This window comes from Coregonus lavaretus (assembly GCF_964263955.1).
Source record: "Coregonus lavaretus genome assembly, chromosome: 31".
NCBI lineage: Eukaryota > Metazoa > Chordata > Actinopteri > Salmoniformes > Salmonidae > Coregonus > Coregonus lavaretus.
Genome location: NC_140018.1, coordinates 13346658 through 13371255, shown reverse-complemented (window position 1 = coordinate 13371255; position 24598 = coordinate 13346658). Strand labels below are relative to the sequence as shown.

At 47.9% G+C, this 24598-nt stretch overlaps 1 protein-coding gene across 1 annotated transcript in view; it reads left to right on the top strand.

Annotated features, from left to right (window-relative positions):
- Positions 1–24598, top strand: part of LOC311106769 (otoferlin-like) — a gene marked incomplete at both ends in the record, with an annotated part of 102582 nt that overhangs the window by 7518 nt on the left and 70466 nt on the right. Inside the window, one exon of the mRNA XM_084149160.1 lies at positions 4733–4791. Within this exon, the coding sequence (XP_084005286.1) occupies positions 4733–4791 (59 nt within the window). The remainder of the gene's footprint in view (positions 1–4732; positions 4792–24598) is intronic.

Genomic DNA, 24598 nt, shown 5'->3' with positions numbered 1-24598 from the left:
TTTGTGAATGAGGTGTTTCGGGGTGTGGTGGTCTACATCGATTACATTCTGGTGTATTCCGCTACGCGCTGAGCATGGGTCCCTGGTTCGCAGAGTGCTGGGCCGACTGTTGGAGCATGACCTATATGCCAAGGCAGAAAAGTGTCTGTTCTTCCAAAAATCCATCTCCTTCCTCGGATACCACATCACCAAATCAGGTGTGGAGATGGAGGGAGACCGCATTTCAACCGTGGGTTATTGGCCGACTCCAACCACGGTAAAGGAGGTGCAGCACTTCATTGGCTTTGTCAATTAATATTGGAGGCACTGGCTCGAGGGGGCGAAACACCCTTTCCTCGTCTGGACTGACCACCGTAACCTGGAGTACATCCGGGCAGCGAGGAGGCTGAACCCTTGCCAGGCCAGGTGGGCCTTGTTCTTCACCCGGTTTGATTTCACGCTGTCCTATATACCAGGCACATAGAATGTGAAGGCAGATGCACTGTCACAGCTGTATGACACAGAGGAGAGGCCCATAGACAACACCCCCATACTCCCGGCCTCCTGCATTGTGGCGCAGTAGTGTGGGCGGTGGACGCGGACATAGAGCGGGCGTTACGCACAGAGCCATCTCCACCTCAGTGTCCAGCTGGGCTGTGGTACGTGCCGTATAGTGTCCGTGATCGTCTTATCTATTGGGCACACATGTCCCCCTCCTCTGGTCACCCAGGCATCGGCCGTGCAGTGCGCTGCCTGACCGGGATGTACTGGTGGCCTACCTTGGCTAAGGACATGAGGGTGTATGTCTCCTCCTGCTCGGTGTGCGCCCAGAGTAAGGCACCTAAGCACCTTCCAGCGGGTAAGTTACATCTCTTACCAGTTCCACAACGGCCATGGTCCCACTTGTCGATTGACTTCTTAATTGATCTTCCCCTCTCTCAGGGTAACACCACCATCCTGGTCGTTGTGGACCACTTTTTTAAAGCCTGCTGCCTGCTGCCTCCTTCCTCTGCCCGGTCTCCCCACGGCCCTGCAAACTGCGGAAGCCCTGTTTACTCACGTCTTCTGGCACTACAGGGTGCCAGAGGACATAGTGTCTGACCGGGGTCCCCAGTTTACGTCTAGGGTCTGGAAGGCGTTCATGGAACGTCTGGGGGTCTCAGTCAGCCTGACCTCTGTGTTTCACCCCGAATCTAATGGGCAGGTGGAACGGGTGAATCAGGATGTGGGTAGGTTCCTGCGGTCCTACTGCCAGGACTGGCCGGGGGAGTGGTCGATGTTCTTGCAATGGGCTGAATATGCCCAGAACTCTCTCCGCCACTCCTCCACTAACCTATCTCCATTTCAATGTGTTTTAGGGTATCAGCCGGTCCTGGCACCGTGGCATCAGAGCCAGACCGAAGCTCCTGTGGTGGACGACTGGTTTCGGCACGCGGAGGAGACATGGACGTCCACCTCCAGCGCGCCGTGTGTCGCCAGAAAGCCAACGCTGACCGCCACCGCAGTGAGGCCCCGGTCTTTGTACCGGGTGATCGGGTCTGGCTCTCGACCCGGAACCTGCCCCTCCACCTGCCCTGCCGGAAGCTGAGCCCGCGGTTTGTGGGGCCGTTCAAAGTCCTGAGGAGAGTTAACTAGGTTACGTATAGGTTGTTACGTATTTGCCGAATAAACCATTTATTCTGTGATTTACCCCTCCTGCGCCTGACTCCGTCCAAATCACCCGCTACAAACATAACCCAATAATTGTTGCAGTAACTGTAGTTTCTCAAATACAACATGTAATTTGTTGTATAATCTGAGTTGAGTAAGAAATAAATATATTTTGTACTAGCAAATGGAAAACAGGTTAACTGTGATTCATGTATTTATTTCAACACACAGAGAGAGAGAGAAGTTATGGGGTCGCCAACCTGCCAGCGAGAAAGTATTAATTCCCTGTCCAGGCTAATAACCAGTCAGAGTGACAAGGGCTGTAATTACCTATGTGTGTGTGTGTGTGTGTTTGGCTGGCAACCTCAGTACACAAAGCCTCTTACACACAAAACAAATGACTTATGTACATATAAAACGCACAACCACAGAAGAGCTTTCTGATATTCACCAGCCCTCATTCACAAAGCCGTCTTTTAATAGACCCAATAGTCACTGTGTTTACTATCTTTGTGGTCGTACGCATATGGTGCATAATTTCTTAAACAACCCGACTGAAAATGTAAAAGATGAATAGCTACAACTTTACACAGTAGTATTTGAATTAGGCTATATTTAATATGTATACATTAGATTGGCGGTATAGCTGTGTCCATGCCGTTTCCTTTTGTTGAGTCAGTAGTCTCTCTCTCTCTCTCTCTCTCTCTCTCTCTCTCTCTCTCTCTCTCTCTCTCTCTCTCTCTCTCTCTCTCGCTCTCTCTCTCTCACACTCTCTCTCACACACTCTCTCTCACACTCTCTCTCTCACACTCTCTCTCTCACACTCTCTCTCTCACACACTCTCTCTCTCACGCACTCTCTCTCTCACACACTCTCTCTCTCACACACTCTCTCTCTCACACTCTCTCTCTCACACACTCTCTCTCTCTCACACACACTCTCTCTCACACTCTCTTCCGTCTGTCCCATTTGGTGTCATTATGAGTCATCATTTAGTTTTTTATCTGTCTGTCTGTCTTTCTCTCCTCTCCTCTGGCTCCTCGTATCAAGCCTGGTGTGGGTCTATGCTTGTCATTCGGTTATTATAGCACCATTACTCTGTCTTGCCCTTTCCACTTAGTCCGACACATGTCAATTACTGTTATCTATTGCCAGGGAAGGAGAGTTGTGCCATAGGTCGAGTGGGTCTCTGGCAAATAGTATATGGTTTTGTCATGTGGTGCAAAGCATCAGGAGACAGACGGAATTCACCTGCAAAATGGTGGTAATCATTTACAGGTGCAGAAGGTGAGCTGAACCCATGAATATTGATGTTGACGAACACTTGACTGAGAAAAGAATGGACAATTCATTGAAGCTACTGGCTTTTAAGGAAGCCTAAAACTTTGACAAAGCATAAATAATTCCTCGCACAGCTGACATGTCAGTCTAGTCAAAGCTCTCCTAAAATGAGCAACCTCAACAGGTTAAAAGCTCAACCCCAAATCAGTCCACAAACGATCTGCGGTGGTTACACTATGAAAAAAATGCTGGGTTGTTTGGTTGACCTAACTGCTGGGTTGCAGGCGTTGGGTCACTGAGATATGACTCAGCAGGTCAGCTCAGAAGACTGAAGGCGTGGCTTAGTAGGAGCGTGGCTTTCATATAAAATGTCATTCCGGTTAATCTGTTCTGTTGTATTGTTAGGTTGAACACTGACACTTTTTAAGCTTTAAAGAGTAACATAGTGAAAAAATAATGATAATTGAAAACCAGATGTTTTAGGCTTAGTTATATTGAAACGTCAATTCTGGTCTTCATTTTGACAGTTTGTTGCAAAAGTGATATATTTTGGTCTTTTAGTAATAAATCTAGCTCTTTTTGCCTACCATTAAAATCATGATGGTACAGCTTGAGAAGGTACATACACATCTATCATACACACCATTTCATACACATCTATGTGCTTTTACGAAGAAAAAAAACATGTAGGCTATGTGGATTATACGTTTATATAGGTAGCTACAGTGCCTTCAGAAAGTATTCACACCCCTTTACATTTTGTTGTGTTACAGCCTGAATTAAAAATGGATTAAATTGTACCCCACAATACCCCATAATGTCAAAGTGGAATTATGTTTTTCAAAATGTTTACAAATTAATAAAAAATGAAACGCTGAAATGTCTTGAGTCAATAAAGTATTCAACCCCTTTGTTATGGCAACCCTAAATAAGTTTGCTTAACAAGTCACATAATAAGTGTGCAATAATAGTGTTTAACATGATTTTTGAATGACTACCTCATCTCTGTACCCCACACATACAATTATCTGTAAAGTCCCTCAGTCGAGCAGTGAATTTCAATTCAACCACAAAGACCAGGGAGGTTTTCCAATGCCTCGCAAAGAAGGGCACCTATTGGTAGATGGGTAAAAAAAGAAGCAGACATTGAATATCCCTTTGAGCATGGTGAAGTTATTAGTTACCCTTTGGATGGTGTATCGATACAACCAGTCACTACAAAGATACAGGCGTCCTTCCTAACTCGTGCCAGAGAGGAAGGAAACCACTCAGGGATTTCACCATGAGGCCAATGGTGACTTTAAAACAGTTACAGACTTGAATGGCTGTAATAGGAGAAAACTAAGGATGGATCAACAACATTGTAGTTACTCCACAATATTAACCTAATTGACAGTGTGAAAAGAAGGAAGCCTGCACATAATACAAAATATTCATCCTGTTTGCATTAAGGCACTAAAGTAATACTGCAAAAAATGTGGCAAAGCAATTAACTTTTTGTCCTGATACAAAGTGTTATGTTTGGGGCAAATCCAATACAACACATTACTGAGTGCCACTCTCAAAATGTTCAAGCATAGTGGTGGAGTTCTAATCCCACACAGGGCAGTTCTAATCCCACACCCTCTCCTAACCCAATTGTGCACCATCAGATGGATGGAGATTTGCTTTTCAACGTGTTCTTCAAGGCATATACAAGACTCATTGACCCTTTGTGACCCTACACATCTTTGAAAAACATTTTTTCGATGTATTTTTATCATTTGAATATTTAACCCTTTGAGCCTGTCTTACCCCTGACCTCTGTCCTTTCACCACTCAGGTCTGTCGTTCTACACACGTGTTCTGGAGAACTGTGAAGATGAGGCCAGATTTGATGAGGTTTGTAACTCTTCTATTAGATTCCAAATAACCATCAAGCCCTTTTTCTTTCGTGTTTATATTTTAATATAGCAAAAGGGGGAGATGGATGCAGTAGCCTACAAAGAGCGGCACTCAGACAGGAAGGCTTTATATGGGAATCAAACCCTTGTAGCTAAAGGGGATATGTGGTCCAGAGTCATCTGCTTTACCACTAGACCACACTTAACATTTTCATAACCGTCCAGACAACATTAACCCTTTTCTCACACTATAGGTTTTACATCCCTGTGTCCTAAGGCGAGAGTTTCCCCACCATAACACAAATAGCATGGTCTGTGTTGGATATTACTTCACTTGATATGGACATGGCGCAATGGAATTGAAGTATGCAGCTAGTGTGTTCACCCATACACTTTATTAACAGGCTCCTGTGTTGGTTATCACATCAGGGATTTGACCAAAGGCTCTGCTAACAGGAAATCCTGCACTATTTTAATCTTATCAAGTGTTTTGCGTTATTGCTTTACAATACCTCTGCTCTTAAGACAAGAAGGAATCTCATTTGACGTCTGTTGTAAATGGGCCTTTTCCTATCTAGTCCACTCTAATGGGCAACTTGCAAATTGTATTCGGTGGAGGTACAGTATATTTGGGGTTGAGATGGCAGTGAGAGCTAGAGGATGGCAGCCATGCATGCTATTGAATGCTTGCTGTACAGTGTGATTAGACCAGACATACTGCAGGCTACTGTGGTGTAGAGACTTAACTAGGCAGAGAGAGAGAGATAAGAGAGGAAGAGCGAGAGTTAGTTTGTTTGTACCCGAGTCACCATGAATATGATTACTTTGTGATTTACCTTTACATTGGCCATATAAAAATAAACTAATGACATTAGCAGGCATAACAACCCTGCTCTACTCTGAATGTGATTCTGATAAATTGTAGACCTGTAATAGACTTAAAAACCAGTCCCTAGAACATGTGTGAGGCAACGCAGATGTCTAAAGAGACCTGTAATGCCTCAGGGTCCAGTAGCTTGGATGGAGGCTGATGATTGACTGGCTCCGTTTGGCTCTGTAGCTGTTGGATTCTGGGTCGTTTTCCCAGTGCGATTCCTCTTGTCAGGTTGGGAAATCAGCTCTGTAATGCTTTTAGACATGAAGACTCACTCTGGGATGGAGGGAGGGAGGGAGAGGGATGAGGGGTAGACAGAGGAATACTGAGAGAGAGCCAAGACAGAGAAGAAGAAAAGAGAGAGAGAAAATGCAATATGGAGGGAGATACAGAGAGAGAGATACAGAGAGAGAGAGAGAGAGAGAGATACAGAGAGAGAGATACAGAGAGAGAGAGAGAGAGAGAGATACAGAGAGAGAGAGAGAAAGCGAGAGAGAGATACAGAGATACAGAGAGAGAGATACAGAGAGAGAGAGAGAGAGAGAGAGATACAGAGATACAGAGAGAGAGATACAGAGAGAGAGAGAGATACAGAGAGAGAGAGAGAGAGAGAGAGATACAGAGAGAGAGAGAGAGAGAGAGAGAGAGAGAGAGAGATACAGATACAGAGAGAGCGAGAGAGAGATACAGAGAGAGAGAGAGAGATACAGAGAGAGAGAGAGATACAGAGAGAGAGAGATAGAGAGAGAGAGAGAGAGAGAGAGAGAGAGAGAGTAACATACAAAATATAGGTAATGCCTTTCCCACGGGGCCTACGTTAGGAGTTTCTCTCTCATACAGAGGAGAGCTTGAGTTTTTCTGCTTGTTGTTTAAGAGCAGAAACATTTTCCTTTGATGGCTCGGCTCAGGCACTGAGTGCTTTTTCCTTTGCTGATAATCAGCGCTATTGTTTTGGGTCTAATCAGGAACAACAGCCAGATGAGACTTAATGTACCCATGCCTGCACAAAGACCACACACACACACCCACTCTCACACAAACACACACACACACACACACACACACACACACACACACACACACACACCACTCATTCTCCTATGGTATTATTATAGCCCCGTTTACATTGGTGAGTTGGTACAGTTACAGTAGGACAACGGATGTGATCGGACAGAGGCTTATCCAATATTCCCTGCCGGGCTTTGTGCATCCAAACCATGAAACGATGAAGAGGTTATTATGTCAACTCAACATCAATGGATTGTCCAGTCTGACCCCAGGCAGTCTAGTGCCTAGAGTACAGCTTCAACAGTGTGAGTGTGTATGATTTATATCAAAAGTTAACCCAAAAAGCTTTGAATGTGAAAGCAGTTACATTTTCTACATCCTAATAACCCTCCTCCTCCTCCTCCTCCTCCTCCTCTTCATTACAAAACTCACTGTATATCCAGCCCAGCCTCTCTAGTAGAACACTGCACCATTAGCATAAAGATAGGAGGTCTGTTTCTTTATGCATGACCTGAAACATGGCTTTGATATTCAGACTGGATGCTGAATCTGTATTCATAACGACTAGGTGAAAAATCTGTCGATGTGCCCTTAAGCAAGGCACTTAACCCTAAATGCTCCTGTAAGTCGCTCTGGATAAGAGCGTCTGCTAAATGACTAAAATGTAAATGTAAATGTAGCTGCAGTACATTGGAGCCTCTCCCTGTTCTATAGTGTATTAGCCTGAGGACTACAGTACCTCCATGAAGCCGTCTCCTCCAGCTAAAATACTGCTGTGTATTTGGGCCACTAGTTAACAGCATTCTGAGTGTTGTGAAGTAAAAATAAAAAAAAGTACTGTTTTCTAAACGTTCTGCAGCGTAGCCTATTCATGCAGTGTAGCCTTCTTGATTGGGATCATACATAGGGTATACAGATATATTATTTCATGAGAGGCACTCAAAGCAACATGTCATTAATGTAATAGCTTTTTCATGACTTTTTCAGTCGCTTGCATACTGAAAGACATAGAGCTATTTCATAATGTCTTGTGCCTGTCAGCCAGGCACACAGTATAGAGGTTACGCTAAAAGTCCCACCTTACCACTCACTGAAAGCTAGTAGCTGGCCACTGTGAAATAACTTCCTGAAAGTGCCCGCATCACTTCCCTGATTGCCCGGCCTATGGTTGAGTTGCAGGAAACGAGGGCCCTCATGTTTGTTATGATGGAGGTTCATTTAGTGAGTGTTCTCGTCAACCCAGCGCCACAACATCCAGTTCATGGAGAGAACCATATCCCTGTCGGACTAACCGAAACAGCTAACTGATCTTGTGGAGCTCCTGGAAGTACTCTGGTTTGTCGTTGGGCTTTGAGAATGTGAGATGTGGACTACAGGCGTCTGTAGAGTACATAAAGACTAAAGTGTTTTCACTTTTAAAAAAATCCTGTCTGGTTGCACAATGTTCTTTAGGGTTGGGGGGTTGCCCTATAGAAGTAGTATCAAACTCCCAGCATACTGAATAAAGGCAAGAGGAAAAAAGTATTTATTCCTAGATGATGCTGAATGCAAGATATTCCCTTACCCTAGACAGTTATTTCTTTCCACACTGTGTTACTGAATGCAACGGTTTCATGGGTATTTGTGACCATGAAATCCCACATTGCATTTCTCACTTCTGTAGTTTATTCATTGCTGTCTTGTTCTTAAAGTTTTAACATGCACACACACACACACACACACACACACACACACACACACACACTCATTTCCGAGGGGAATGTTTTGTCCTCGTTTCTCCTCTGCATGCATGCATGCATCTGCATAATCATGCTCATCTCACACAGAGAACACTATGAAGGACTGACAAGGCACCGCCATTACGACTGCAACAACATCTCACAGTCACCCAGACAATGCCCCCCACCCTTCACAAAACTTTCTCTTTCCACCAGAGCGAGAAGAACAGATCATGACCATAAATAGCTACAAGATAATTGTCTCATCATGTCTAAAACTGCTTCAGTGAAAACAGTGAACTTTCAGGACCTTGGTCATGTCATGATATTGTATTGTACTGCTCCCAGCTGAGGTAATAGAATATAAGTGCCTCAGTTATAGATCTCAGGTAGATTTCTTGTATTAGTTTTCAATGGCTAGAGCCTTATAATTGGTATAACCATGGGTGTACTGTAAGTGGAATGTCCCTGTGCTCTGCGTATGGATTCTGAATAGATGTCTGTGTACAAATTGGCAGGTTAGATTGACAGACTTTGATAGGGTATGGTGCTGAGGTTGATAGATCGATATCTGACGATATTGAAAAAGATGGTCCCCACAGGTTTATTAGAACATGGTAAAGCTGTCATGAGCCTCTCACTCCACCGGGTTACCACCTTAATTTTCTTCCACTCTGCTCACCACTCTCTCTACTCAGCCTAACTAGCTCCACCTGTCCCTGCTCTGCTCTGCTCTAATTACTCTGCCAGCTGCGCTGCATTACCCACTACCTCTCCCAGTATTTAAGGCCCTGTCTTTCAGCTCTCCGGTGTCAGATCGTCTGCAAAGCTCACACCCGGAACCTGTTTGCTCGCGCTTCTGGCTCACCCTGGTTTTGTGACCCCGGACCTGCCTGATTTTTGGATACTCTTCTGCCCCAGGAGATCCAGACCTGCTTCTGCCATAACGACTCCTGACTACTCTTCAATCCCGGTAACTCTGACCAGCCTTCTGCCTTGCTACTACGTATTTTGGATTTCCCTTGAACTGTACTGCTGCCTTGTTTCATTCCGCCCTGTTGTGTCTGTGTCTCCCCCCCCCAGGACTTCTGGACCACCCACCACCGGCTTCATAGGACGCATCGCTGCCACTGGGGGGGGCACAGATCCGGCACATTGGACGGGGTCCCTGTTACCCCTGGAGCCTTCATTCACTCCCTACTTCCCTTTTCCCTTAAGTTTTAATAAACTTTCTGGTGTGACGCAATTGTGGTCCTCTGGTCGTCTGTCTGAACCGTGACAGTACGATCTGACCATTATGGACTCAGCGCACACTTTCCCCGACATGGAAACCGATGAGCATGAGCAGCAGTTCCAGCAGCAGCAACAACAACTCGCCATGATCATTCAACTCCTCACCAACCTTACCCCAGCCAGTCTGCCCACCAGCCCTGCCCCCGAGTTACCTGCCCCGGTCATTGCAGCCGCTGCTCCGGAACCCAAGATTGGAAACCCCGAGCGGTTCAACGGCGACTCAACCCAGGTCCGGCCATTCCTGACTAGCTGCCGACTTCAGTTCTCCTTGCAGCCAAGGACCTTCGCCACGGAGGGGGCTAAAGTTGGGTATGCCATCACTCACCTGACGGGCCGAGCTCGACTCTGGGGAACAGCAGAGTTCGAACGTCAAACCCCCGCATGTGCTACCTTCGACCTGTTTGCTGAGGAGATGCTGAAGGTGTTTGACCTGGATTCACCAACCGCAGAGGCGTCTCGTGAACTGTTCAGTATTCGACAAGGCAGACGTACAGTCGCAGACCATTCCATCGACTTCCGAACCCTGGCTAGACGAAGTTCTTGGAACACACCATCGTTGGTGGACGCGTTCTTCCATAGTTTGGCTGACTATATCAAGGACGAGTTGGTCTCCCATGAACTGCCTTCCACTCTTGATGAAGCCATCGCACTGACTGTCAGGATCGACAGAAGGATACAGACCCGTCGTCGTGAGAGGGGGCGCCAAGGTCCACCTACTACCGGCATTCGGAGAGATCCGACTGGGCTCCTGTCATCTACTGCCACTCACCCAGGTCAGTTTGATCAGTCTGAGCCTATGGAGATTGGGCGAGCCTCTCTCACTCCTGCAGAGCGCCAGCGCCGCTTCACCTCAAACCTCTGCCTCTATTGTGGAGGTGATGGACATCGTGTGGTAACCTGCCCTTTAAAGGGCCGAAGCTCACCGGGCATAGGGGGAGTCCGGTTGAGTTCAATGACCATCCAGTCCTCCGACCGCAAACCCCTGCTGCAAGTTCACCTCCGCCTCTCTGACTCAACTCACACCCTGGCTGCTCTGGTGGATTCTGGCGCCGAAGCCAACATAATGGACATCAAGCTGGCACGCCAACTGGGACTGGAGAACCTCCGTTTGACACCTCCTATTCCTGCCCGGGCACTGGACGGACACTTACTCGGATCGGTCACTCATGTCACGGCCCCGGTCTCGATGGGTCTGTCCGGAAACCATCAAGAAACTATCCAGTTTCACCTGCTCCCCTCTCCAGGCCAACCCCTCATCCTGGGTTACCCATGGCTCCGCCGGCACAACCCTCAGCTCGACTGGGTGACCGGGGTGATCAGGGAGTGGGGAGAGGACTGCCACCGAACCTGCCTGCTTGCTGCCGCACTACCCCCTCGGCCAGTACCTACTAACTCCGCTCCTGACCTCTCCAATGTCCCAGAATGCTACCATGGTCTCAGAGAGGTGTTTAACAAAGCAAGAGCCACATCTCTGCCCCCTCACCGACCGTACGACTGTGCCATCGACCTCCTCCCTGGAACAGCCCCTCCAAAGGGTCGTCTTTATTCATTGTCTGCTCCTGAAAGAAAGTCCATGGAGGACTACATCAATGGCTCTCTGTCCGCAGGATTAATCCGTTCATCTTCATCTCCTGCTGGTGCTGGCTTCTTCTTTGTGGGGAAGAAGGACGGATCTCTTCGCCCCTGCATCGACTACAGGGGACTCAACGACATCACAGTGAAAAACCGTTACCCTCTGCCTCTGCTCACCTCTGCTTTTGAGTTGCTCCAGGGAGCCACTGTTTTTACCAAGTTGGATCTCAGAAACGCTTACCACCTAGTGCGGATCCGGGAGGGAGATGAATGGAAAACCGCATTCAATACACCAACAGGCCACTACGAGTATCTGGTTATGCCTTTTGGCCTCACCAATGCTCCTGCTGTGTTCCAGGCTCTAGTGAATGATGTACTGCGGGACATGTTAAACAAGTTTGTCTTCGTTTACCTGGATGACATCCTAATCTACTCCAGAAACCTGTCTGAACACACCCGCCATGTCCAGCAAGTCCTTCATCGTCTTCTGGAGAATTCCCTCTACGCCAAGGCAGAGAAATGTGAGTTTCACGTCAAGACAGTGGCCTTCCTGGGGTACATAGTGGCAGAGGGAAGTATCCAAATGGATCCTGCCAAAGTATCAGCAGTCACTTCATGGCCAGTTCCGGAGAACAGAAAGAAGCTGCAACAGTTTCTGGGGTTTGCTAACTTCTACAGAAAGTTTATCCGGAACTACAGTACCGTTGCTGCCCCTCTCACTGCTCTAACCAGCACCAAGCAACCCTTCACCTGGACCCCAGCAGCCGACAAAGCCTTCAGTACCCTCAAGGTGAGGTTCACCTCCGCTCCCATCCTCCAGATGCCTGATGTGGACCGGCAATTCATTGTGGAGGTGGACGCCTCGGATGTGGGAGTTGGTGCTGTGATTTCTCAGTGGGCTGCGGAGGATAGGAAGCTCCATCCCTGTGCCTTTTTCTCACGTCGGTTGTCCCCCTCTGAGTGCAATTACGACATAGGGAACCGTGAGCTGCTGGCTGTGAAGCTTGCCTTGGAGGAGTGGCGTCACTGGCTGGAGGGGTCCACCATTCCATTTCTCGTTTGGACCGATCATAAGAACTTGGAGTACATCCGCACGGCCAAACGGTTGAACTCCAGGCAGTCCCGCTGGGCCCTGTTCTTCACCAGGTTTAATTTCACTCTGTCATACCGGCCTGGATCACGCAACACCAAGCCAGACGCCCTCTCCCGTCAATTCCAGAAGGATGACACCCCCTCCAAGGACCCTGTGTCGATTCTGCCTAGTCCCTGCATCGTTGCAGCTCTGACCTGGGCTGTTGAGGAACAGGTGCTGGAGGCTCTCCGTAACCAGCCAGGTCCCAGCACTTGCCCAGCTGACCGCCTTTTTGTCCCCGAAGACCTGAGGTCCCAGGTCGTTCAGTGGGGACATGACTCCCGCCTAGCTTGTCACCCTGGCTCCACCCGCACTTACAACCTGCTCGCCCAGAGGTTCTGGTGGCCCTCTCTGAGAAGGGATGTACGGGAATTCGTCCAAGCCTGCCCCATCTGCAACCAACACAAGTCGTCCTGCCAGCCCCCAGCCGGATTGCTGCAGCCCCTGCCTGTGCCCAGACGTCCCTGGTCTCACATCGCCCTTGACTTTGTCACGGGGCTGCCCCCTTCAAGTGGCATGACCGTCATTCTCACCATTGTTGACCGTTTCAGCAAGATGGCACACTTCATTCCCCTCCCCAAGCTCCCAACCGCCAAGGAGACCGCCCAGGTGGTCCTGGAACACGTCTTCCGGATCCACGGACTGCCTAAGGATGTAGTTTCTGACCGTGGTCCACAATTCTCCTCCGCTTTTTGGAAGGAGTTCTGTCACCTGCTGGGAGCCACAGTCAGTCTGACTTCCGGATTCCATCCCCAATCCAATGGGCAGTCAGAGCGGGCTAATCAGGAGCTCGAGAAGGCACTGCGATGCATGACTTCACGCAACCCCCACTCCTGGTCGCAGCAATTGACATGGGTGGAGTACGCACACAATTCTCTGACCTGCTCTGCCATCGGTATGTCCCCTTTCCAATGTGTTTATGGATACCAGCCTCCTCTATTTGCCAGCCAGGAAGAGGAGGTTACTTGCCCATCTGCACTTGCTTTTGCCCGTCGATGTCGCCGCACCTGGTCACAAGCCCGAGCCACACTCCTCAGATCCGTTGCCAGCTACACTACCGGGGCCAACCGTCGGAGAATTCCTGCTCCCACCTACCATGTTGGTCAAAGGGTGTGGTTGTCATCGAAGAACCTGCCACTCAGGGTGGAGTCGCAGAAGCTGGCACCTCGGTTCATTGGCCCATTCCCTATCATAAGAGTGATTAGCCCAACTGCTGTCCGGCTCCAACTGCCTAATTCCCTGAGGGTGCACCCCACTTTCCATGTGTCTAAGATTAAGCCCATCCATGAGAGTCCGCTGGTCCCTGCTGCGCCTTGTCCTCCTCCTCCACGGCTCGTCGATGGTGGTCTGGTTTACACCGTCCGCCGCCTGCTTCGGTCCAGACGGAGGGGTAGGGGTCTCCAGTACCTCATTGACTGGGAGGGCTATGGACCTGAGGAAAGGACCTGGGTGCCAGCTAGTCGGATTGTGGATAGGACTCTCATCACCGCTTTCCACCAACGGCATCCTGATCAACCTGCAATCCGTAGGGGCCGCCCCAGAGGGGTCCCTAACCGTCCTGCCCGCTCGGCTTCCTGTCCTGTGCCTGATCCTGTCTCGGGACCTGTCCCATCGCCCGACCACGGCCCTCCGGCTTCCTCCGAGGATGAGGACGTTCACTCGGACCGTTCGGAGGAGTTCTAGCCCTCCTCCGGCTCCCCTCCTCCCGCCCGGCGTGGTGTTGCTCTTGGGACTTCTGGGGCCGTCCCTTGGGGGGGGGGTTCTGTCATGAGCCTCTCACTCCACCGGGTTACCACCTTAATTTTCTTCCACTCTGCTCACCACTCTCTCTACTCAGCCTAACTAGCTCCACCTGTCCCTGCTCTGCTCTGCTCTAATTACTCTGCCAGCTGCGCTGCATTACCCACTACCTCTCCCAGTATTTAAGGCCCTGTCTTTCAGCTCTCCGGTGTCAGATCGTCTGCAAAGCTCACACCCGGAACCTGTTTGCTCGCGCTTCTGGCTCACCCTGGTTTTGTGACCCCGGACCTGCCTGATTTTTGGATACTCTTCTGCCCCAGGAGATCCAGACCTGCTTCTGCCATAACGACTCCTGACTACTCTTCAATCCCGGTAACTCTGACCAGCCTTCTGCCTTGCTACTACGTATTTTGGATTTCCCTTGAACTGTACTGCTGCCTTGTTTCATTCCGCCCTGTTGTGTCTGTGTCTCCCCCCCCCAGGACTTCTGGACCACCCACCACCGGCTTCATAGGACGCATCGCTGCCACTGGGGGGGGCACAGATCCGGCACATTGGACGGGGTCCCTGTTACCCCTGGAGCCTTCATTCACTCCCTACTTCCCTTTTCCCTTAAGTTTTAATAAACTTTCTGGTGTGACGCAATTGTGGTCCTCTGGTCGTCTGTCTGAACCGTGACAAAAGCGATCCTGGACTGTGATTGAAAGGGTATTGGAGAGAATGGGTGGGCTAGTTTCAGGGCTAGACAGTTCAGTCTTGACTATGATTTATCAGCCTTGAGTTACTGTGTCTCAACTCTCAAGCTTTTAAAACAGTGCTCTCAAAACAGCTTTTCTTTGTTCGCAATTCTGACTCTCCAGAAGCTTTTGGGATAGTAGAGTGAAGCAGTCTCAGGTCATGCTGACGTTTCACAAAGGTGTTTTGGTGTGAAGATAAGAAACTTTTGCGGTTTGAATGCATAGTGCTACAGTATCTGGTTTATAGACCATGGGCGATTCTGTGAAAGCTGCTTGGACAACTTGACCCATTTCCCCTCTGCAGTTAACTCCACACCAGATGGCCTCAGTGCTTTACACAGCGAAAAAAGCAAACTAATTGGAGTTTGATCAAGACTGTAGTCCAGTCCTGAATTCACAATCAAATCACTTTAGATTAGCTCTATAAAGTGCCCTTTAAGCAGCTAGAGAAAAGCGGACTGAACTCAATACAGTTACTGTAATATACTACACTTAATTTAAACTTGATTAAATGTCTAAAACCTTGTGTGATGGTGCATGTGCTTAATTTGACTGGCGTGGGAAGAATAGTTGCATTATGCACATCGTTAATCAGTTAAATAAAGATGTGTTCGTAGAGGTGTCATTAACGGACGGTGCTTTGCCTGCTTTAAAGACCACAATGATCATAATTGATCGTATGTTGTGTTAATCTCATTTATACTGGAGTTTTAATGTCAACAAGTGTTTTTTCTTTGTATTGTCATGTTATTTACATCAGGATTCATTTGGTGCATAAAGAATCATTGCCCTCTAATGAGTTGGAGTATGTCATTCAACACGCATACACACGCACACACACACACACACACACACACACACACACACACACACAGGCTGTGCTGTCTCTGAAATAAGCAAAGAGATTAACATGAATCATTGCATGTGTTGTTGCTGGTGGAGAGAAAGATGAAGAGATACAAATGAAGAACTAAAAGTAGAGCAAGACTGTAAGAGAGAGAGAGAAAGAGAGAGAGAGAGAGAGAGAGAGAGAGAGAGCGAGAGAAAGTGTAGGAGCGAGATAGAGTTTCTCATCCAGCGTACCAAGCTTATAAGAGATGCTGCTGTTTCATCTTAGCAGACACACACACACACACGCAGAGGCCATACTGTCTATGAAATAAGTAAAGAGAATATATTTTTAAAGTCTATTCACTATCAGTGAGCATAGCATAATCCACAGTTTCTGTACAGCACCTTCTCCTGTAGAGTCAGTCCGGGCCTCTCCCTTCATAGGTAAAACAAATAGGGAAAACTTTAGTAATCTCTGACACTGAGGGTGTGTGTTGATGTGAGATCCTCTGCTCTTCAATAATTGAACTGTCTCAGAGTTGAGCTCGGGCTTTAGGCCTACTTGCTTAGTGGAGTACTGCTATATACAGGATGGGAAACCCTGAGTAGACCACCTCCCCCTTCCCCTACCCTGTTCAGGAAATACAGTACTAAATATTACATCTCTTCCCATGAAAATGACATATACAGTGGGGAAAAAAAGTATTTAGTCAGCCACCAATTGTGCAAGTTCTCCCACTTAAAAAGATGAGAGAGGCCTGTAATTTTCATCATAGGTACACGTCAACTATGACAGACAAAATGAGAAAAAAAAATCCAGAAAATCCCATTGAAGGATTTTTAATGAATTTATTTGCAAATGATGGTGGAAAATAAGTATTTGGTCAATAACAAAAGTTTCTCAATACTTTGTTATATACCCTTTGTTGGCAATGACACAGGTCAAACGTTTTCTGTAAGTCTTCACAAGGTTTTCACACACTGTTGCTGGTATTTGGGCCCATTCCTCCATGCAGATCTCCTCTAGAGCAGTGATGTTTTGGGGCTGTCGCTGGGCAACACAGACTTTCAACTCCCTCCAAAGATTTTCTATGGGGTTGAGATCTGGAGACTGGCTAGGCCACTCCAGGACCTTGAAATGCTTCTTACGAAGCCACTCCTTTGTTGCCCGGGCGGTGTGTTTGGGATCATTGTCATGCTGAAAGACCCAGCCACGTTTCATCTTCAATGCCCTCACTGATGGAAGGAGGTTTTCACTCAAAATCTCACGATACATGGCCCCATTCATTCTTTCCTTTACACGGATCAGTCGTCCTGGTCCCTTTGCAGAAAAACAGCCCCAAAGCATGATGTTTCCACCTCCATGCTTCACAGTAGGTATGGTGTTCTTTGTATGCAACTCAGCATACTTTGTCCTCCAAACACGACGAGTTGAGTTTTTACCAAAAAGTTATATTTTGGTTTCATCTGACATTCTCCCAATCCTCTTCTGGATCATCCAAATGCACTCTAGCAAACTTCAGACGGGCCTGGACATGTACTGTCTTAAGCAGGGGGACACTTCTAGCACTGCAGGATTTGAGTCCCTGGCGGCGTAGTGTGTTACTGATGGTAGGCTTTGTTACTTTGGTCCCAGCTCTCTGCAGGTCATTCACTAGGTCCCCCCGTGTGGTTCTGGGATTTTTGCTCACCGTTCTTGTGATCATTTTGACCCCACGGGGTGAGATCTTGCGTGGAGCCCCAGATTGAGGGAGATTATCAGTGGTCTTGTATGTCTTCCATTTCCTAATAATTGCTCCCACAGTTGATTTCTTCAAACCAAGCTGCTTACCTATTGCAGATTCAGTCTTCCCAGCCTGGTGCAGGTCTACAATTTTGTTTCTGGTGTCCTTTGACAGCTCTTTGGTCTTGGCCATAGTGGAGTTTGGAGTGTGACTGTTTGAGGTTGTGGACAGGTGTCTTTTATACTGATAATAAGTTCAAACAGGTGCCATTAATACAGGTAACGAGTGGAGGACAGAGGAGCCTCTTAAAGAAGAAGTTACAGGTCTGTGAGAGCCAGAAATCTTGCTTGTTTGTAGGTGACCAAATACTTATTTTCCACCATAATTTGCAAATAAATTCATTAAAAATCCTACAATGTGATTTTCTGGATTTTTTTTCCTCAATTTGGCTGTCATAGTTGACGTGCACCTATGATGAAAATTACAGGCCTCTCTCATCTTTTTAAGTGGGAGAACTTGCACAATTGGTGGCTGACTAAATACTTTTTTTCCCCACTGTAGCTATTCTCCAACTGGAGTGAGGCGTTATCAAAGGGATGAGGGATAGGCCATGATCAGGCTGATCAAACTGTTTTCATTCAACACATTATAGAAATATTTAATCATTTTAAATGGGATTGAAACTTCAAAAGGACATTACTATTAGCACAAAATGATTCTGTTGCTCTGTCGTCTGCTACATACTTTAGTCTGAGACTGCCATCATTGAAGTCGTTAGTGGTAATGAGGGGCACGAGGGGTGTTGTTCAAAACAAAGTCTTCAGAGATTGGATCGTCTCTAACCAATCAGAGTATCAAAGCCAATGCCGAATTTTCAAACTGCCACTTTACCCACGTGTGTTCTGGCTCTGGCCCAACCCATTGGTTTCTGGACCAATCAGATAGTCCCGAATGTGTTTGCATTCGGTGAAGGGTCGGGGAGGTACTCAGATACAGACTCATTGCAGAGAAGAAACTAACGTCAGTGGGAGTGGCCTAGCGTTTGGCCGAAACGAGGAGTCTGGGTAGCCAGGCAAACTTCAAAGTTGCTCTACTCTGTGAGCGAGACAGAGAGTGCATCCATGCTGTAGCTACATAATTTATCTCATCCTAGATGTGTTCATTCTCTGTGTCCATGGCAACAGTCAGGAGGAATCATGGGATATGGCTAGGAGGACCACAGGATGACCCCGCTCACCAAGCTAGTCACCATGGTTTTACAGCGAAGGATCACGGGAGTCAATATCTTGTCTTTAATTGAGCTCTTAGCCCTTCTTAATGCGGCTTTGTGCCACCGATGCTTCTGGGTAATCAGAGTCAGAGCGTACCTGTCATTTTTAATGAGAGCATCATTCCTCCAATTAAGGCATGCTGCAAGACTCTGTAAGAACAGAGAGGGAGAGAAGGGAGAGAGAGAAGGTAGAGAGAGAAGGGAGAGAGAGAAGGGAGGGAGAGAAGGGAGGGAGAGAAGGGAGAGGGATAAGGGGAAGGGAGGGAGAGAAGGGAGGGAGAGAAGGGAGGGAGAGAAGGGAGGGAGGGAGAGAAGGGAGAGAGAGAAGGAGGGAGAGAAGGGAGGGAGAGAAGGGAGAGAGAGAAGGGAGAGAGAGAAGGGAGGGAGAGAAGGGAGAGAGAGAAGGGAGGGAGAGATGGGAGAGAGAAGGGAGAGAGAGAAGGGAGGTAGAGAAGGGAGAGAGAGAAGGGAGGGAGAGAAGGGAGGGAGAGAAGGGAGAGAGAGAAGGGAGGGAGAGAAGGGAGAGAGAGAAGGGAGAGAGAGAAGGGAGGGAGAGAAGGGAGAGAGAGAAGGGAGGGAGAGAAGGGAGAGATAGAAGGGAGAGAGAGAAGGGAGAGAGAGAAGGGAGGGAGAGAAGGGAGAGAGAGAAGGGAGGGAGAGAAGGGAGGGAGAGAAGGGAGAGAGAGAAGGGAGGGAGAGAAGGGAGAGAGAGAAGGGAGGGAGAGAAGGGAGAGAGAGAAGGGAGGGAGAGAAGGGAGAGAGAAGGGAGAGAGAGAAGGGAGGTAGAGAAGGGAGAGAGAGAAGGGAGGGAGAGAAGGGAGGGAGAGAAGGGAGAGAGAGAAGGGAGGGAGAGAAGGGAGAGAGAGAAGGGAGGGAGAGAAGGGAGAGAGAGAAGGGAGGGAGAGAAGGGAGAGAGAGAAGGGAGAGAGAGAAGGGAGGGAGAGATGGGAGAGAGAGAAGGGAGAGAGAGAAGGGAGGTAGAGAAGGGAGAGAGAGAAGGGAGGGAGAGAAGGGAGGGAGAGAAGGGAGGGAGAGAAGGGAGAGAGAGAAGGGAGAGAGAGAAGGGAGGGAGAGAAGGGAGGAAGAGAAGGGAGAGATAGAAGGGAGAGAGAGAAGGGAGGGAGAGAAGGGAGGGAGAGAAGGGAGGGAGAGAAGCGAGGGAGAGAAGGGAGAGAGAGAAGGGAGGGAGAGAAGGGAGGGAGAGAAGGGAGAGAGAGAAGGGAGAGAGAGAAGGGAGAGAGAGAAGGGAGGGAGAGAAGGGAGGGAGAGAAGGGAGGGAGAGAAGGGAGAGAGAGAAGGGAGGGAGAGAAGGGAGAGAGAGAAGGGAGAGAGAGAAGGGAGGGAGAGAAGGGAGGGAGAGAAGGGAGGGAGAGAAGTAGGATTGAGGATGCTTTGAGATCATAAGACTGTTGAATAGTAATTTTATTGGCTTTAGCTGAGGCCTCTGTCCAAAATATGGTGCATGGTTTATTTCTGTAGCTATCTATCATATACTGTAGGTGTCTGGTGCCAGTCAGGTTAATTCCATTGGTACCATATACAACAGTGAGCACCACATGGGATTTGAAGCAGCAACCTTGTGGCCTCCTGTAGCTCAGTTGGTAGAGCATGGTGCTTGCAACGCCAGGGTTGTGGGTTCGATTCCCACGGGTGGCTGGTATGGAAAATGTATGCACTCACTAAATCTGTAAGTCGCTCTGGATAAGAGCGTCTGCTAAATGACTAAAATGTAAAAATGTTATGAGTTCATCTGCTTTGGGAAAAGGGGAAGGACAGTTAGCACATCGGGTTGTGGAGCCTTCTAGGAAGGTCTGAGAAGCAAACCAAGAACCAAGCGATGCTCATCCACTGTTGTTTTCTGTACCTCAATTATTGTATTTAATTTGCGAACATGAATCGTTGCCATTTCATGTTTGTGTAGGTACACATACACTAAGTGAGTGTGAAAAGATACAGTGGGGAAAAAAAGTATTTAGTCAGCCACCAATTGTGCAAGTTCTCCCACTTAAAAAGATGAGAGAGGCCTGTAATTTTCATCATAGGTACACGTCAACTATGACTGACAAAATGAGAAAAAAAAAATCCTGAAAATCACATTGTAGGATTTTTAATTAATTAATTTGCAAATTATGGTGGAAAATAAGTATTTGGTCAATAACAAAAGTTTCTCAATACTTTGTTATATACCCTTTGTTGGCAATGACACAGGTCAAACGTTTTCTGTAAGTCTTCACAAGGTTTTCACACACTGTTGCTGGTATTTTGGCCCATTCCTCCATGCAGATCTCCTCTAGAGCAGTGATTTTTTGGGGCTGTCGCTGGGCAACACAGACTTTCAACTCCCTCCAAAGATTTTCTATGGGGTTGAGATCTGGAGACTGGCTAGGCCACTCCAGGACCTTGAAATGCTTCTTACGAAGCCATTCCTTCGTTGCCCGGGCGGTGTGTTTGGGATCATTGTCATGCTGAAAGACCCAGCCACGTTTCATCTTCAATGCCCTTGCTGATGGAAGGAGGTTTTCACTCAAAATCTCACGATACATGGCCCCATTCATTCTTTCCTTTACACGGCTCAGTCGTCCTGGTCCCTTTGCAGAAAAACAGCCCCAAAGCATGATGTTTCCACCCCCATGCTTCACAGTAGGTATGGTGTTCTTTGGATGCAACTCAGCATTCTTTGTCCTCCAAACACGACGAGTTGAGTTTTTACCAAAAAGTTATATTTTGGTTTTATCTGACCATATGACATTCTCCCAATCCTCTTCTGGATCATCCACATGCACTCTAGCAAACTTCAGATGGGCCTGGACATGTACTGGCTTAAGCAGGGGGACACGTCTGGCACTGCAGGATTTGAGTCCCTGGCGGCGTAGTGTGTTTGTCAGGGTTGAGTGTAGAGGGAATGTGGAATCACACGCAGGACACAGAGATTCAAAAAACAGATGTCTTTAGTGAAGTCCGACAGTACAAGCCAACACGGCAACAGGCCACAGGCGAAACAAGCGTACACTGGACTGTCCAAAGTAAATGTGCACAACGTGCAGGACTCTCTCAAACAATATGAAAATACAGAGAGCACAGAACAGCGGACCAACATCTACACGTGACATCGAACAATTACACACAACACCTGACCAAACACAAGAGAACTAAATAGGGTGCCTAATGAACACTTAACAATGAACAGGTGTAACAAACAGACAAAACCAATCAAACATGAAACATCGAACGGTGGCAGCTAGTACTCCGGAGACGACGACCGCCGAAGCCTGCCCGAACAAGGAGAAGGAGCCGCCTCGGCCGAAACCGTGACAGTGTTACTGATGGTAGGCTTTGTTACTTTGGTCCCAGCTCTCTGCAGGTCATTCACTAGGTCCCCCCGTGTGGTTCTGGGATTTTTGCTCACCGTTCTTGTGATCATTTTGACCCCACGGGGTGAGATCTTGCGTGGAGCCCCAGATCGAGGGAGATTATCAGTGGTCTTGTATGTCTTCCATTTCCTAATAATTGCTCCCACAGTTGATTTCTTCAAACCAAGCTGCTTACCTATTGCAGATTCAGTCTTCCCAGCCTGGTGCAGGTCTACAATTTTGTTACTGGTGTCCTTTGACAGCTCTTTGGTCTTGGCCATAGTGGAGTTTGGAGTGTGACTGTTTGAGGTTGTGGACAGGTGTCTTTTATACTGATAACAAGTTCAAACAGGTGCCATTAATACAGGTAACGAGTGGAGGACAGAGGAGCCTCTTAAAGAAGAAGTTACAGGTCTGTGAGAGCCAGAAATCTTGCTTGTTTGTAGGTGACCAAATACTTATTTTCCACCATAATTTGCAAATAAATTCATTAAAAATCCTACAATGTTTTTTTCTGGATTTTTTTTCCTCAATTTGTCTGTCATAGTTGACGTGTACCTATGATGAAAATTACAGGCCTCTCTCATCTTTTTAAGTGGGAGAACTTGCACAATTGGTGGCTGACTAAATACTTTTTCCCCCCACTGTAACTAATTTCCATGACAACAGCAAAGATGGCTGAGACTGGCTTGTTCTTTCACCTTAAAGAACAGTTTGTTTTTCTCTAATGTCACAAGGCTCTATGGATCTTGGCTCTATGGCTCTATGGCTCTATGGATCTATGCCTCTATGGCTTTATGGCTCTATGGCTCTATGGCTCTATGGCTCTATGGCTTTATGGCGTTATGGCTCCATGACTCTATGGCTTTATGGCTCTATGGCGCTATGACTCTATGGCTTTATGGCTCTATGGCTCAATGGCTCTATGGATCTATGGCTCTATGGTTTTATGGCTCTATGGTGTTATGTATGGTACGACGTGCTGTACGTCGTACTGTACGTTGTTATGGTTTACGACAGTGTGCTGCGTTACGGATGAATGGGTTGTCAGAATGTGTGGCACATGTCATTAAACGACAGAGTGATGTACAATGTGAAACTGTGCAGATGTCCGTTCTTCTACAACTAGGCTAGATATAACATTGGCGACGAAGATGGCTGAATTCAGTTTACCACCGCCAGCACCATTCCTCGCCGTGCCTGGCGAACCTCCAGTCCCGTGGAATAACTGGCTTGATAGTTTTAACACTTATCTAGAAGCTATGGACTTTTCTACAATCTCCGACAAGCGGAGGACAGCACTGCTCCGTCACTGCCTTGGTACAGAGGGACAGAGGATTTTCAGAGCGCTTGGATCGGCTCCTACATTCACTGCTGCAGTCAGCCTCTTACGGAACCACTTCGCCGGGAAAGAGCGAGTGCTCCTCCGACGCTACCGGCTACGGAAGAGACACCAACGGCCGGGTGAGTCCATTCAAAGCTACGTGGCTAATCTGAGGGATTTGGCTAGCTCTTGTAACTACGGGACACTTCAGGACGAGATCATCAGGGATCAGTTGATAGAGGGGACGTTATGTGAAAAGACAAGGGAGAAACTGCTTTTGGAATCGGATAATTTACAACTAGATGGAGCTATTAAAATAGCACTCCAGGTTGAAGCGGCGTTGGAATGCTCTTCTATGCTAACAGACAGCTCTGCAGCATACACTCGGCCCCCAGCCATTCTCACGCAGCAGCTTCAGCCCGAGCAGGCGCACTACAACGATCACGCGCTGTGCACGCCCTCCCGCGTCGATAGCTGCATGGACACAGACACCGACATGCCCGTGCAGCAGGCACACGACAAACAAACAGAAGTAGCTGTGGCAACTGTGGGGCTAGCTCTCACAATTCAAGGGCTTCAAACTGCCCAGCCCGTGGGAAAATATGCAAGAACTGTTCAAAATACAATCACTTTGCGAAAGTGTGTCGTTCTGCCCCTGCTACTAGCTCCACCCAGAACAGGCCCTTAGTTTCATCTCACTCTCAACATGAACACACGGAAATCCGAACCGTCTCCACCAACCATGTGTCATTCAGGACATGCACTGTGCAGCTGGGTGAGGTGGGTTTGCCTTTGCTGCTGGATACTGGCACTGCGGTGTCGTTGCTCAACCTTGCCACTTACTACAAGTTTTTCAGTCACCTACCACTCCAACAGCCCTCCACTGCCCTGTGTGGGTACGGTAGATCCAAGATAGACATTGTAGGCACCCTCCAGGTCCCAGTACACTACGGCACCAAACATCTGCCATCATTCACATTTCATGTTGCAAAGCGGGGTGCCAACCTCCTGGGCATCGACCTCTTCACAGGCTTGGGATTCACACTGAGAGATGACAGTGGGTCAGCTATCTACCAGGTTACCTGCACATGGCAACAGAACTGGCCGACTCTGTTTGATGGACTGGGCTGCCTCACAGCCTTTACTCACAGGCCCCTAGTGAATCCGGAAGTGACCCCAGTCATGCAGCCCCTGCGGCGCATTCCCTTTGCACTGCGTGATGACGTCACAAA